This window comes from Plodia interpunctella, chromosome 11 (assembly GCF_027563975.2).
Source record: "Plodia interpunctella isolate USDA-ARS_2022_Savannah chromosome 11, ilPloInte3.2, whole genome shotgun sequence".
NCBI classification, from domain to species: domain Eukaryota; kingdom Metazoa; phylum Arthropoda; class Insecta; order Lepidoptera; family Pyralidae; genus Plodia; species Plodia interpunctella.
In genome coordinates, this window is record NC_071304.1 from 8,163,818 (window position 1) to 8,180,110 (window position 16,293).

Below are 16,293 nucleotides of genomic sequence, written 5' to 3' on the forward strand. Positions count from 1 at the left end.
ATGTACTAACTGGATGTTAATGTTAGCTTAATAAATTAAACACTCACGACTCGAAATTATCAGATTGTAGTCAATATCTCACAAAAATATAGATAAAATTTATAACTGAATGTGGTGGTTGAAGCATTTCTTGCCATAGTAGCCTCAATTTTTTCTGTAATAAGTATGAATGTAATATGTATACCTAATCATTAATGTCGGAAAAGAAAATCAGTGTGAAATACTGATTTTCTGAACAAATATAACTATATTCACTAAATATTTTACAACGGTTAGTGTTACAACTTATAAAGGGTCAAAGACAAGGGGAACAAATAAAAAAATCCCAAAAAGGTATTTGATATTTATTAATTGCACATTCATTGTACATTCTCATATAAATTACATTTCATATTATGTTCTTAGCATAGCACATTAGCTATAGATCTGTCTTCATTCTTATAGTACTAAATTATTGATTACATACAACATGTACAATTTTTTTGGCTAAATACTTAAAAGCATTGTAATAAATCTGTTATATCCCACACTTCAAATAATACATTACAATGTTTTTAAGAATTAGGCCTTAAGTTCATTGTTAAAATATGTTCAATACACATTGAACCGAGATACAATTAAAAATCAATTTTCCTAATCTCATGAATTATAAAATTATATCATTTATATTGGAATTTCAGAGTCCATGTCTCACTTTTAATTGTTATAATTATTAATTAATTAATTAGTTACCATTATCACTTCCCATTTTAGTTAAACATAACTAAAATGTTATCTACTTCTAGGTTTTCTTCCATGAGTAGTACATTTCTAATGGTTTGTTAACCTGAAAAATAAAACATTATTAGTTCCTATCTTTTGGGATTTATCAAAATGTTAAAATAATACATTTCAATATTATTATACTAAAGTGTATTATTTTGATGGTCACCAATAGACTAAAAATACTCCAGTACTAAATATTGCCAGTAGGTAATGAAAGTGGTGCATATTTTTTTTTGTGTTTACAAAATATTCTGATAGTTATTTTAGTCAGCAAATATAAATTCCTCAAACAAAAATTTTCAAAACCAATTCAGTTCTCCTCAAACTATAAATAGTGGTATAATCAGGATTTATTGAAATTGATAATATACAGCTGCTGAGTCTATATCAGTCTTGAAAATTATATAATCAATTTACTTTAAAAAGTACTTTACTAATACTTGAAAGCCATGATTTAAAATACATTTATGTAGTACTAGTTTGGGCCCGCGGCTTCGTCCGCGTGAATATCTCTGCGATAGACATTTGGGAATTGATTTGCGAAAAATAATTTGAACAGCATACCATATATAATATGCATACCAAATTTCATCAAAATCGGTCTAGCGGTTTAGCCGAGAAAGCGGAATAGGCTGATTATAATATTAGTATGGATATAGGGTTAAATATAAAAAAATGTGTCTTAAAATAAAAACTCACAACTGTAGGTACCTTCCAGAACTTATCATTGATTTGTCTCAGCGTCTGAGAACCGGCCAATGGTACAAACTGGCCGGGTGACGGAGCGACATAAATGCAGAAGTTCAGAAGGCGGTATGCTTCAGGCAGTTCTGCGTCAAGGTCAAGTGTCAGACGCATGGCTAGGTATTTACTGAGGTGATCCACTGAAAAAAGTGAATTGTTATGGATAATGTAGCAGGTTAAGAAGCAGAGATTAGATTTTGATTTGCATTGTAATGCTAGTAATGTAGATTGTGAAATGAAGAGTATCTTGACAGGGGACAATAATCTCTATTTATTATGTTTAGAGGATGCTGACAAGAGATAATAGAAGATTAGATGTTGTGTGTCTGCAAAGTGTTAACAGTGACAGGAATACTAAACAAAAAGTAATAAATATATTATTAATTGATCTTTTAATGTATACCTACCTAACAATTAGATAAATTATGTAGACACTTTATAGTATAAATTATTGTCTAAATATTATGTAACTTCAGTTTGTAAAACCTATGACCAAAATTTCATAGTATGCCTTATGGCGGGACATAGAGAAGCTCATTCCAATGTATTATACCTATTATGTAACCTGTGTTCACAAAATAAACAAATTGAATACTGTTGGGAATGTATTTGTTATAGCTATTATGCTATGTTATCTTAATATGTAAGACTATAATGTTTCCAAAATGAAATAAAATTAAAACGTAAACAGTCATCAACCCATCAACATAACTTGTTAGATTTGGGATCAGTACAAAATTGTCAGTGCGGTTAAAATGTTCTGAGAACCAGACACATTCTTATTGAAAATATACAGGAACTTTCGAGTTTCATATAGACAGACATACACATCAGAGGGACTTCTTTTTATAATAGGTAATGATTAAACCTTAACAGCCACTTTTTCATATCAAATATTGAATTACTTACAATTTCACAATACAAATATTAAGAATTCCACAGGCATCTTTTCACATAAAATTTTAATTACATAATATTTAACAAACTACTAGCATTTCAGAATAACCACAACGGAAAAGAAATCTAGGACTAGAGTGTCCCTCATAAAACAAAGTTAACCAATGAAATATTACCTGAAGCATTGGCGGTGGTCTTCAAATATCTGACAGAGCTATCTCGGAGAGCCCTCATGAGTGAATTGTCTCCAGTCATCTCAGTCGGATGAGGTTTGAACACCAACTCTATTTCATTTGGGTTTAAAGGCTCCCCTTCACCTTCTGTGTCCATAGAATTTTCTCCCTCAGTCCTGGAAACAGATAATGGAAAGTAGACTACATGTTTTTTATGAATCACCATGAAAATATGTTTTGATGAGTCTGGGTTATATTTGGAGTCTCTATTCTACATAAGTTCTTGGTAATTATATTTTAGTAGTAGTATAGAGTAAAAGTCTGTATTGTAATTGATTTCTTCTCACTATTTTGATGTTGAGGTTTGTACCTTGTTGTTGTTATTTACGTAAAAATAATTTTGGGGAAATTAGAACAATATGGACAACCTACCTTCCATCACTAGATTCACTTTCACTATGTTCTGATGTTATAACAGACTTAGCTCTTTTAGTGGTGCTGGTGTTTTTTGACATTGAACTGACATTGGATAGCACTGGTGAGGGTGTACTCCTCACGGAAGCTGGATTTGACGTGGATTGACTCGGAGGAGTAGGATTACCTGCCCCAGGATTTGTTGAAGTGCTATCTTTAGGAGCAGATGTACTGCTTCCATTCTGAGATTCCGTGTTACCATTCGAATTAGAAGGATTACTATTATCATCATGATTTTTTCTAGACCTTTGAGGCCTATTTTGAGACTGGAGCTTGATGCCTTCTGTTATAGAGTTCACAAGCGATGCTTGTGAGTGTGACATGCTCAATTTTGTTAACAAACGCTCCTGATGAGCCTCGTATTCGTCCCTACTAGGGTAAATCTTCGAAATCAGCAAATCGAAGTTAGGATCAGGTCGTAAGGACCTCTTTGAAACCAATTTCTTGCGGCACGTCGGACATTCCTTATTGCCAGAACGTAGGGCAGTAACTATGCAGTCTGAGCAGAACCTGTGTAGGCACTCTTTCGTCGTCATCGTCTTCTTGAGCATGTCCAAACAAATAGGACACATCAATTCGCTGTGCAGACTTCGTGGCGAGACAGCGATCTCTGTAGCATCCACTATCACTTCTTGTGGCATACGATGTAGTTCGTATAGGGAGAGTTCCCATGTTTTATTTTGAGAGGGCTCCGTGGAGGACATGATGTAGTTTGTTTTCTCTCTATTTAATTAAATTATTTGTTTTCTTGGCAAGAGTGACAAGCCACCCACCGCTTCCACCATGTTGTTTTTGGTTGGAACTTTTTTTTAATGCATTTTGTCATTGATCGGTTTCGATGTTTAAATTTCAACTATAGCCTCTAGGCTTTTTGCGCAGACATTTAATTTATGAATGTCTGTGGATTAATGTCTATGACTTTTTTACAACTAAAATGGAATACTATGTGGAAGTAAAACCATGGATTTAGTAAGTATTTCGGTAACCTTTCCGGCGGAGGAGTAGTGAAATACTACTTTATTTTATGACGGAAATGGTAGCCAACACAAAGAAAAAAAATATTTGTAACACAAGTTGATAGCGCGAGAAAGGACGGAGGTTTCAAGTTTGAATACTATTTTTCACAGAAGATACCTATATTTTCACATTTCTAGATCAAAGGTCAACAAAAATAATATATATATATTTGTTTGGATATATTCAAACAAATAATACTTATGTATATATACTTAGCAATTGTAATAAATAAAATCCACAAAAAAAAGTTACAATTTTATCCCTGATTAACAATAATGGAACGTTGAACGGGTACCAGGTACGTATTTCCATCGGTGGGATTATTTGCAACATTTTGGTTATTCAATGGTACTAATTTGTATAAATTATTTTGAACTGGTTTATCAACAGGACTTACTACCTGCCCTATTATAGCATTACTTCCAATTCCTGGTTGTCCATTTTGAATCAATAAGTTTTGATTAGGTTGCGCAGCAGATGCAACAAACAGGGGCTGGATATTATTTGGTTGACTAACTAGTAGTTGATTAGGTTGACTTACTAAAATTGTTTGCTGATTAGGTACTCCATTTTGAGAAGAGTCGTATAGTTGCTGCTGATTTTGTAAAGGCCCAGCGACCAGAATTTGTTGTTGATTTGGAAGTATTTGTGGTTGAACTTGTAACTGGTTCACAGCAGTAGACTGTACCAGTTGCGGTTGGTTCATCAGAGGTTGCTGAACCCACCTTAAGCTTTGCTGTTGTTGATTTGGAATTGTTTGTTGGATCCATTGTTGTTGGCTTGTTCCTTGTGGTTGGAGGTTGATTCTAGGTTCTTGAATATATTGTTGTTGTACCGGCTGTTGAGCAAAGATCTGTTGATTGAAAGCTGGTTGTTGAGTCCATTGTCGTTGCGAGTTGACGGCTTGTTGTTGTTGGTTTGTTACGGGTTGTTGAAGCCATTGCTGTTGTTGGGTTGGTGGGGCAGGTTTTAGCTCATTTTGTGGACTGACAGGATTTTGTTGCGCTTGATTCGGTTGGTTTAGAATTGACTGTGTTGGATTATTCTGGTCAGCTGCAGCGGCGTTTGCCTGTACTGGAGGATTATTCTGGCGAGCCGATTCTTCAAAAGATTTCAATGCGTCTGCTGGGATAAATACGCCAGGAAGAGCTGATTGAGGTGGTTGTGCGGGCACTGACTGGCAAACGCCTATCGTTGCCAGAATTGCAAAAGTAACCTGAAAAAGAAAAAAAACATTCAAATATTACATAATTTTCGCCCTTCTCGATTTTCGAATCAATTAGGGTAAAGGTGAGGTAGTAACGATTATCTAAATAAAATAATTTTTTTCTTACCATAATTTTTGCGATCATCTTGTGTGGCCCGGTATGTGAGCACAGAAAATATAAATGAGTAGACATGACAGTAGTTTTTAGTTTTTATATCATCGTTAATCGACGATAATTGCTTTTCCTATTGATATTTCCCAAAGTACCGTGATGCGTGATTGTTGCGGTTGTGATGATACTCAAAAATGATAAATTGATCTATATAGGGATAGTTAATATTATTAGAGTGGGATTAGTATTACTTAAGGTAGCATTGAGTAAACGAGACAGCGACTATCTTTTTTATATGCATTTCAATAATCTTAAGTAATTACCTTCATACATACCTATAAGGAAATATACCTAATATTTCCTTATGCTTAATATTTCGGTCATAGTCTTTACGTGGAATTAAACACACATCAATTTTCTTTGATGCGATGTTAGTCCAGTGGTCCAAATTTATTTTTTCACACTCAATGCAACACTTTTTAGAATAATATTAATTAAGTAAGAATAAGCAGATGGAATTGTCGTCGGTACTTGTGTGATGTGAATACGTGAATAAAATAATTCTTCTGTGTCACACTAGCTAGTGTGACAATATCTGGTGATAGCTAGTCTGTAAGTAATCAAATCATTTATTGCAAATGTGGGTAACACAGTGATTTTATATAGATAGAAATATTACCGCTACATTTTACCTTTCGGCATGCAATACTGAAATACAATTTTAATAAAAAAATAAATTCAAATTTTAAGTGTAAGATAATAAGTCAAATAATATGCACCTTCCATTTCAGTTATGTATAACTTGATATTGATATAAAAATATTATAATATAATAATTTTATATCATATAATATAATAATATAATAATTTTATATATAATATAATAATTTTATATCATATAACATAATTATTATAATATAATAATTTTATATCAATTTCAAGTAAATTAAAATACCAATTGATATTCGTCAATACTATAATATACCTTTGTTTTAGCAAATAGCAGTAATCAATTACCTATGTAGTAAAATAACAAGTGGTGAAGATGTCCATCTTTTCAAGTTCTTACAAATTTCCAGTATTATGTTAAACTCATAAATTCAACAACAACGTCGACTTTTCAAGAAAGCTGACGGAATTACTGTTCATAATTATATACGGCGATTATAATCACTTTGGCTAATTATGAGTTTTAAAGAGGAAGAAAAGCCACATATCTGCTTAGTAAGTGCTCCAGTGACCCATTAGTGTTATGATGTTGTATAGTAAATTGTTGCTACATAGTTACATCCGCAATTATGTGCTCTACGTTTTGTAGAAACTTTATACCGCGTAAGTTGATTTGAATTTAGCCTTCTAGTAAAATATTATACCCTCTTATTTATGACAAGATTTTATGTACTAAGGATACTTTCGTACCAAATTTCAAGGAGGTACCTGAATCAGCGGAGTAGTTCATTATTTGACTTTCCTAAGGGAACTCCACAATTTTCTGTGATAAAACATATGTATGTAAGATGTTAATCCGCCATATAAGTAAGTATTTCATAATAATCGTATGCAAGTAAGCGTAAGCATTTGCTTACTACTTTCATACCAAATTTAAAAAAACTCGCTCGTGTAGATTTCATTTGATGCGCGTTCAGACAGACAGATGAGCCGAATGGCAGTAAGAATTTCCTAAAATTAGAAGACCTTTAATTTTATATATTTAAATTAATTTAAAAGAAAAGCCATCGAATGAATTCATCGTTTTACAAAGTTTTTTAAACACTAATTAACTTATCTGCGCACTAGACGTGAAGTATTTCTTAGAAAGAAACTTGATGAAAGCTAAATAGAATGCTACTCATTTATTTTCATAATCACCGTAAGCAAAATGACATTAGATATGTGGTTGATTAACGATGTAAATGAAAAATAAGTAGGTATACTTCATGATATCAGCCAAACCAGTTTTTTTTTTATCCTGGGAATATCGTTAATCAAACGATTTCTAAACACATTAATACGATATGGCAATTCAGGGTTTCTCTGCTAATCACAACATAATATAAAACAAATTTTCTTCACGCTAATTTTTGTCACAAACTTACGATTTCAGAAAGTTCAGAAAGTCTACTTTTAAAGTTAGCCGCGGCCGTGCCAACGCGGCTTCACTCCCGTAGCAATTTTACGGTCGGCCTTTCTCATCGTACAAAAATATACTTTTTCAAATCGAACCAGTAAATCCAGAGATAGCGCGTTCAATGAAACGAACACACTCTTCAGCTTTATTACTTCACTACATAGTAACAAAGTCGATTTCTCTGTCCCTATATATGCTTAAATGTTTAAAACTACGCAACGGATTTTGATGCGGGTTTTATTTATATATAGTTTGATTCCTGAGGAAGGTTTAGGTGTATAATTTATTAAAGTTTTACCTGAGCGAAGCAGGGACGGGTCGCTAGTTAGATATATAAGTAGATGGTCACCTAGATAGATAGATATTCGTTTAATTTGCAGTCCAAGTCTTAGATTCATCCAAGATGTACAGTGATCTCGGAAACATAATTAGCCTCGACAGTGGGTCAAAGCTCGCTCATTTGCCTGGAGTTATGGAGGCCTAGGGCTGCGGTCGCGGCTCTAAATACATCGTAACTACACGTACTCGTTGCTGGAATGACGGAGATTTGTCCGCGACTTCCTATATAGGATTGCTAACGTGGTTTTCAATATTCTTGCATATTAAAACACCGAATGATATTTAAAATGTAAGTAGGTATAAAATTATTTATCCTTAATCCTTAAATATAATAAATTAAGTCCTCTGCCACGTTTGTCTGTTCGCGATAAATTCAACACATAAGAAAGGATGTACTTGCTAAAGTTTGTGGCCATCGAGTGGCCTCTTTACGAGTAATATGGCTACCGAATGAGAGAAATACCACGGATGAGATGGAGCGACTATCTGAAGGCATCAGAGAAGATTTGGGCGGAAGGTGCTCTGGATAGACGTCTGTCTCTTTGCCAATATAAATTAAAAATATACAAAATATGAGTATGGATGGTTTACAAATTTAAAATCACACTGTTAAATTAGATGAAAGTACAGCGGACGTCACGTAGAGAGATCAGAAATCACCATAATGACGCCCGTAGATATTAGAAATGTTTATGATTACTTCGTTTACCCTGCCCATTCCAGTTTACATAAACTACTCCATTTATTTTTACAATTTAACTGGCAACTTTTTCTTATACATTTAAATTTAAACGTCGAATGTTATATGAGAATTATCTCTGCTTACATTAATTAGGTAAATAAGATTCAAGCGATTTCTAAATTTATTAGTCGCCTAAAGGCATCAGGAACGAAACAAGTTCTGGCCTCGTTTAGGTGCGATTGGGACACAGTAGCAGATGAGCCCTAGATTGGTTGGCACCGCAGTCACAGGCTATGATTGGATAAGTTCTACTCCACTTGGCTAGGTCGTGACATCTCCCTGCACCAGCCTGGATTCTATTTAGAGACTTCCAGACTGCCCAGGGGAGGTCCCACCTCGTGGGAGCTTCTGATCTAGTGTAATGTTAGAGTGCAAAGAGAGTTAATGTCTAGAAGAATGATAGGTACTAATAAAAACTGTAACAATTAAAAAAAAATAAAAATATATAATCTATTTGTGTATTATCATAGCACGGCTATGTATCGAATTTATATGTATCATATAAGAAAAATAAATTAAAATTTGACTCGAAGATTCGGAATTTTCTGGATAATTATTGGCAATGGCAACCCTACGGGACATGCAAACACACTATACAGAAATCCCGATGAGAGTTCCTCAATCTATGGACCTTACGCCTGAATCAACTCACTTTACGACTCTCATTTTATGACCCTAGTACAATTCGAACTGATCAGTATCTATTAATTCCTTTTGATCGTAGCAGGCGTGTAATTTAAGAATAAATGATTAATTAATTAATAGTTAAATGGTTCCGTATGTAACTGAAAGGTGATTGAGTAAATTACGATCCTAATTATAGTTAGATTAGTATTGAGGTACCTAAACCTAAAGAACCGTTTATCTGATTCGGCATGGTCGAATGAAGCACAGTACAGACGCAAACTCATTTCTATAAATTGGGTTTTAGGAAAGGCAGAATATAAAATGATACTGTGTAGGTACACTTTATACATAGGCTAGTCGGTCCGTCCGGCTTCGGTCGGCCAAAATATGGCTAAAATTATAATATTATAAAAAAGTAGCCTATGTTACTTCTGAAGAATGTTTCGTCTATGTCTCTAATGAATTTTATCAAAATCGGACCAGTGGTTTTTGAGTTTATTAACAAAAAAAACAAAAGAATGAAAATTGAAGTAAGGGAATGACAAAAATTTTAATGACAATAGCAGAATACCAAATCAATATTTTAAGGATGAAAACTATATCTAAGGTATGAAAACAAAAAGTATTCATCAAAAGTCAGTAGGTATGTCTAATTGTCTCGACCTCTGTCTGTCCGTCTTCTCGAAATGTTTACAAATAAAAATTTTTATTAAAAAAATTAGACAAAATACGCTCAGGGTTCACGACAGGCTAAAACGTTTAGTATAAATCTGAGCAGAAACTAATTACAGAAAATGCCGTTATTTACAAAATCTCTTAAAATTTACCAAATGGATGGAACCTTTAACATGAAATTCGACGAAATGAGACATAATAAGTAATGAGAGAATGCAGTAGTGTTTTATAACTGACTTGTGCAATTCTAAAGTCTGTGGAAATTTACTTAACCAATATTGACTGTTTCCATTTACGTGGTATTTAACTACATTTAGCAGAGTTAATCCTCTGTCTCCGTGGTCGTACCTAATATAAATTTCTATGGCCCTTTCAATGGCTAACATAGAAATCTTGTTAACTATACTTAATAATTTTTTCTTTACACAACAATATAAAGATTAGAATTTAAATTTATTTAGAAAACATCTCAGGTCCTTACTGATTGACAAATGTTATTAGTTGTCTACTTCTTACGGTTATGATTGTCGTCTTGGTATCCTTGGCGCCCGACTATTTGGGAAGAAACAGGGCAAATACAGAGAGTACCGACACATATGATTAATGCTTAATTCAACTTTTTCAGCCTTCTCAAAGCCAAAGCATCATATGAATGCAACTATTAAACACTGTCACGTGATAGGGAGAGTGAGAAGAAGACGGTATCGATTTTAAAGTATTTGCCTTGTTCCTGGAGCTTCGTTTGCATGGGTATATTGTTCGTTAGGAAAGCGAAAAATTCTTACACGCTCTAGTTAAAAGTGCGCAATTTCGCAGCTAAATGTTAATTAGACAATGTAATTAAATAAATTTATACAAACGACTTTCGGATCTATAACAATAAACAGGTGCATACGCTTTTTTTAAATCCGGTTTTTAACCGACCGACTCCAAAAAAGAAGAGTTTTCAGATTTAGAATGTAGAATATACAAAACCGGAATAATTTATTATTAACAATAACTGCTGATTGCGGCTCGCGGCAAAAAGTACCCTATTAGTAGTGACTAAGCAGCAGTGGCTGCATCTACATTATACGGGATTCAGGTTTATCTGTACCCGACTGCACCTCCAAATAAAGACACTTTGACATCAAGTAAATATATTTTGATATTTGACGGTATGATGTCAAATTTCTTCTTTCAAAAAGTCTAAAACATGGGACACCCTTCTTTTTTGGGAATAAAGTGGTGACTCATTTATGTTCTGTACATTTTATTCCGACACTTCCACGGGAGTGGAGCCAAGGGACACACCTAGTTTTTATGACTGCACCAATTGGAAAACGAGCAGCTCGCTGTATTAGGACATTTGCTTTGAAAAAGCTAAGTTTCCCATCCAAGAGTGTTTTGCTCGCGACAGCTATTTTCTACCTCGGCCAAAGAGGCTGTGCATAAATCCATGGTAATAAGACTATTATAATGGGTTTTATCTGACTTCCTATAAACGTTAAGTCGGTGGCGGCGCCTAATATGGCTTAGTGCCAGCACGCTGTACCAGAAATATTGCGGCGGCTTATCTGCAATTGCAGTTATAATACACAAAGATAAATTTAAGAGTCAAATATACATTGAATTTTAACAATTTCATCAGTTTGAACGCAAAAGTCCCTCATCCTAGTTTGATACACCAATAAGGATCCACTGTGGATCAACATTTTTATGTCACTCGTGAACCTTTTAATGGACCAGATTAGGGTAGTTGACAAGGTTAGAGAATTGTAAAAAGTATGTATATTGCCACAGTACCCTGTAATCACACCGCCTCTCTCACCCTTCAAACTGGAACACAACAATGTAAGCTCTGCTGTTTGCCTGAAATAGATCAGAGTGAGGATGGGTACATGCAGCCGACCTTTGTACTAAGGTCTCTAGTAATTAAATTTAAAATAGTTAAGCAGTATTTTATTCTTAATTATCAGCTCTCAATATTAATTTCCTTTAAAAAACAAATAATATTTACTACGGCGCGGCGGCGCCACCACGTAATTATATCTTCTTGAGTTTTATAGGCTGCCGTTCAAGTTTTTTTTTTAATATTGTACAGGTATATAAATTGCTATAGACAGAAACTAAGCACTTGGTTCATTTAAATACTTTAATATTATTAGCAACTGGCATTCTAAAAATATCTTAATGTATCATGTAAAACACAAGTACACATTTTTTATCAGAATCTATTGAAGTAAATGTAATAAACCCTTTTGAATAAACTTTATTTTACTCAAGTTTAACTTGTTCAGAATTCTACTTCTCATTTGTCTTTTTTTTTCATTTCTTTCCCGTTCCGAAATCTCCCAAAACTTCCGCCTAAAATGGCGCCAAATTCGAAGTAACATTAATATCTTGTACATCGAAATAAAAATCAATCTGACCAACAAAGGAAAATTCTAATACAGAATATTTGTGATGCAACGATGCAACTCATGTGACTTGATCATGCGGAACTGACATTGAAAATCGATGCAACGTCTCAATCGAATGGACAGTCGATGCGATCGATAAAATCATCAGTTGTGATCAAGGAGATGCGAAATTGTGAACCAAAGTAGGGCTGCATAGCATTATAAAATACTTTGAAATAAGTTTTTTGCAAAAATTACATTTTTGACACAAACTTTTATTGTTGTCAGAGAGATCTTATTGCAATTAATGTCCGAAAAATATCATGTCCGTGCAGTAAAACGCTGAGGATTTCCCTCGTTGTAGTCGTCCCTGGGTGCACCATTCGGTCATGCTTATCATAACAATGCATTGTCATACAAACTAAAAGTTTGTACAAAATTTCTGCTCGATCGGTTGAAGATCTGTGCTTCAAAATTGATTTTCAAGATTGATTTACAAACTTGTAAAAACTTATGTCATTTAGGAGATTTAATTTAGGCATTTTCGAGAAAACTACTGAATTCAAAATTTTCAAAGTTAGTATTAAAATACACAAGTTATACCTATTAGTGAATCCAGGCCAGAAAATTACGCGACCTAAAAGAAAAAGCCGTCCACAATCCTGCGACACCCCTTTTTACCCAACGCCCTGGGCGGTGCCCAACGGCACCCCACACGCCGGAACTGAATGCACTCAGGGTTGCGACAGGGCTTCAGCTTATCTCTCACAGTTCACTTACCAGGCGTGTACCACGGCCGCATCATTAATAAAATAAGTGTAAATAATATATACTCCCAAAACGGACAGTCGCAGCCAATACTATTATTATTTAAATTAGAAATGTAATTGATTAATAATTAGATCATGGTTCGAGTTATATCACTTGTATATTTTGACAAAATGTATTTTTCAGCAATTACAATTATAGTTTAAGTTACAGTGTTAATAGGACTGATGTTCTTTTTTATGGCAATAAATTTGTTCTTATTCTTATATGCAAAAAGGGTGTAAGTTTTTAATTTAATTATTTGTGTTGGGCGTTTGCGCTCCGCATCCGTAGAAGTTTCGGGATAATTGAAATACTTATGTGTTTTTATAACAGCTTTCGTATATTTTGTGTGTATGAAACCTGCTCACACTCATGCTTTTCGCTGTGTAATATATAGATGTGTAAAACATTGGGCTTAGTAGTTGTCACGGCAGATTCTCGTGCCAATGGTGTGACTACTATGAATGACTAAAATCAATTTTTGAAGGATGAAAACTATATCTAAGGTACGAAAATAAAAAGTATTCATCAAAAGTCAGTATGTCTAATTGTCTCGACCTTCTGTCTGTCCGTCTGCCCGAAATATTTACAAATAAAAATATTTATAAAAAAAATTAAAACCGTGCGAAGTGGAGAAGTAGGAAAATGGACTCTGAACTCCAACGTTTTACATCCGGAGAATTACCGGGAAAACTCAGATTAGAGCGATAGACAGAATGCTATTAGTATATGTATCCTTTTGGATTCGACTGTTAGTAGGTACAGTCGTATGTGTCGGGATCGATCGATTAATCGCAACATCATCGATTTCGGTCATTATAAAGTGCGAATTTATATTTCAGCTATCAATGTTAAATACCACTTGGACTGTACTATGTAGTTAATTCAAACGGTGAATTTAACGACCTCTAGGACCTAGAGGTCATCATGCCAGGACACATTGGAGTTTCTGGGTTCGATCTTTGTAATCTAATTACTATGAAACTTCTATTTACATACAAATCTTCAAAAAAAAAAACATAAAATTTTGTATCCCGCAAATGTGTCAAAATCACTGATATAGGAACATTATCTAATATTCTTATATCTTTGTCAAAATCCTATATATCTTTTAGTATGGGCTTAGATCCCTTTACATGGATAAACGAAACAAAAAAAATTGTGGTTAAAAGTATGTAAAAATTACCTACTTTGAAATCCATAAATAAAAATTAAATTGTTTTCAATCAAATTTGGAATGTGTTAAAACAAAATTAAAAGTTCCTGGCTGGAAAGGGTAAGCATAATGATGGTCACATTTGATTAATGGCCCAGTGGTTCCTGCAGGAATCAATTTACACGCATGCCAATGCACTCAAGACTCATGTCACAAGTTGCCCTGGAAGGATCTCTATGCAACTGATAGTAGTGGCGAATTTGCCATTATTTTGTTATTAGCTGATGCGCTGTCGACTGTACACGGGATGAGTAAGAGAGGAAACAATTTTTTTAGCAATTTTACCCTTTGACAATATTATTTCTGTGAAGGTGACCCAGCCTTATATAGGGCGCAGCACAGTAGCATACCTAGTAGCCCAATTTACTCAGCTAATTATACATAACCGCGGTGAGTTATTAAACTATACTTACTTACTACTATGTTACTGATGAATTTTTAATATGTAGGACAATTTGGAATACTTATAACAGTATTTTTGGCTGTTTGTATATATTATTATGAACCACAAACATTTGGGATGTTTCTATGGTTTTAACCAATTTGTAGTCATACCTCTAAACGTCAAGATTAGGATGCAATTTATACATATAAAAAAAAACCGCGGGAAATACCTATACCATACTTATGTATTATAAATAAATGTTTACGATCAGTCGCCGATAGTTCTAGATACTGCTGTGGGCTATTTTTAGTGGAAACATACCAAAAGTTAATTGCAAGTTGCGAGACTGCCTTTCTACGTGGTGTGAATTTTTATTATTCCATTTTGGTAACAAAACCGTGCGTTTTGGCATCTTGCCGAGCTTGATACAGATAAATACTTTAAAGAGGGTTTTCCGAACACCGGACACCAGATGGCAGCGTCTAATATGCTGTTTTGCTTGCTTTTGGCACATAGGAAATATTATAAAAATTTGTGCATGTTTTGTCACAACTTTTATATACATTTTACTTCTTGCGGTTCTTGTGCTTCTGTTAAGCACGTACGCCCTGCGACCAGTTATGGGTTTACCCCCGGTATTTTTCCAGTTTCTTCGCAAACGCATCTGCTAGTTGGGTTTGCACTCGATTTTTGGAAAGAAACTGGCAAAATTCTTGTAGTAAACCCTATGACACCGGCCCATTCCATAGTGCCGTTTGACACTCCTTTATTCTGTATTTCTGTATATTTAATTTAATTATATATTCAATATATTTTTTAGAAAGTATTATTTTCGCTGTTAGAAATGCAGCGTAACTCGTTCTCATTTATAATACTGTATGGATACAAATCCTCCTCTATAATAAAAGTATATGTTATAGTAATCTTCGTTGCAGTCATAGCTTTATTGGTATTCTCCACCATCTTCCTCTAAGACTCCCTGTCTCATTCCTTCCCCATCTAGACTTGTTTCCTAATGTCACCCACCCATCTCTGTTCTGTCTCTCTAGGTCTCCATTACCTAACATTACAAAACCTATAGCAATAAATTTAAATTATATGAGATGAAAAAGTTCCCGCTCGAGCCCTGATTTATTTCGTCATCTCATTATTATAATTTAAAAGTATGTATGACATGCATATGTCAATATAAAAAGATATATATAGGTAAAATATTTGATAAATAATTTAATGGAATATGTACCGCTCTAATAACAAATTTAAAACTGGCAACTAACGGGCAACACCCACGTAGCAGACTTTAATAGGAGACTCCGTGTTACTGCGACGATAAAATTAATAAATAAAAGCCTTTTGGAAAATAAAACTAGCCATTCTTGTATGCCACTAATAGGTTAAAGTTCTGTGCACACCGGGCCACGTATGGTGAAAGATCTATAGTTTGATAGGGCTGCTTACTTGATCTACTACACTAATTTTTCAAATGTATTATTTTATGTAATATCTGTTTCACTAGCTTTTCTTTAGTTTCAAAGATCTATAATCAAATCTACCATGTTAAATTTCACTAAATCCCTCTTTTTGATTGTTGTTTTACATGT

General features: G+C 34.0%; 2 protein-coding genes across 3 annotated transcripts; both read right to left on the reverse strand.

Annotated features, from left to right (window-relative positions):
• Window positions 1-328: 328 nt before the first annotated feature.
• Sce (Sex combs extra) lies at window positions 329-3,864 on the reverse strand. 2 transcript variants are annotated; one of them, XM_053751593.2, is made up of 4 exons: window positions 3,012-3,864; window positions 2,583-2,755; window positions 1,477-1,649; window positions 329-826 (listed from the first exon to the last, which is right to left on the reverse strand). In XM_053751593.2, the coding sequence occupies exons 1-4, from the start codon at window positions 3,755-3,757 to the stop codon at window positions 782-784; spliced, it is 1,137 nt and encodes a 378-aa protein (XP_053607568.1). In that variant the 5' UTR covers window positions 3,758-3,864; the 3' UTR covers window positions 329-781. The 2 variants fall into 2 exon arrangements, with proteins under 2 accessions (XP_053607568.1, XP_053607567.1); XM_053751592.2 differs by having other exon boundaries at window positions 1,465-1,649; window positions 3,012-3,863.
• A 404-nt stretch (window positions 3,865-4,268) lies between these two features.
• On the reverse strand, window positions 4,269-5,448 carry LOC128673622 (snake venom metalloprotease inhibitor 02A10-like). Its single transcript, XM_053751594.2, has 2 exons — window positions 5,405-5,448; window positions 4,269-5,286 (listed from the first exon to the last, which is right to left on the reverse strand). The coding sequence occupies exons 1-2, from the start codon at window positions 5,420-5,422 to the stop codon at window positions 4,327-4,329; spliced, it is 978 nt and encodes a 325-aa protein (XP_053607569.1). The 5' UTR covers window positions 5,423-5,448; the 3' UTR covers window positions 4,269-4,326.
• Between the last annotated feature and the right edge of the window lie 10,845 nt (window positions 5,449-16,293).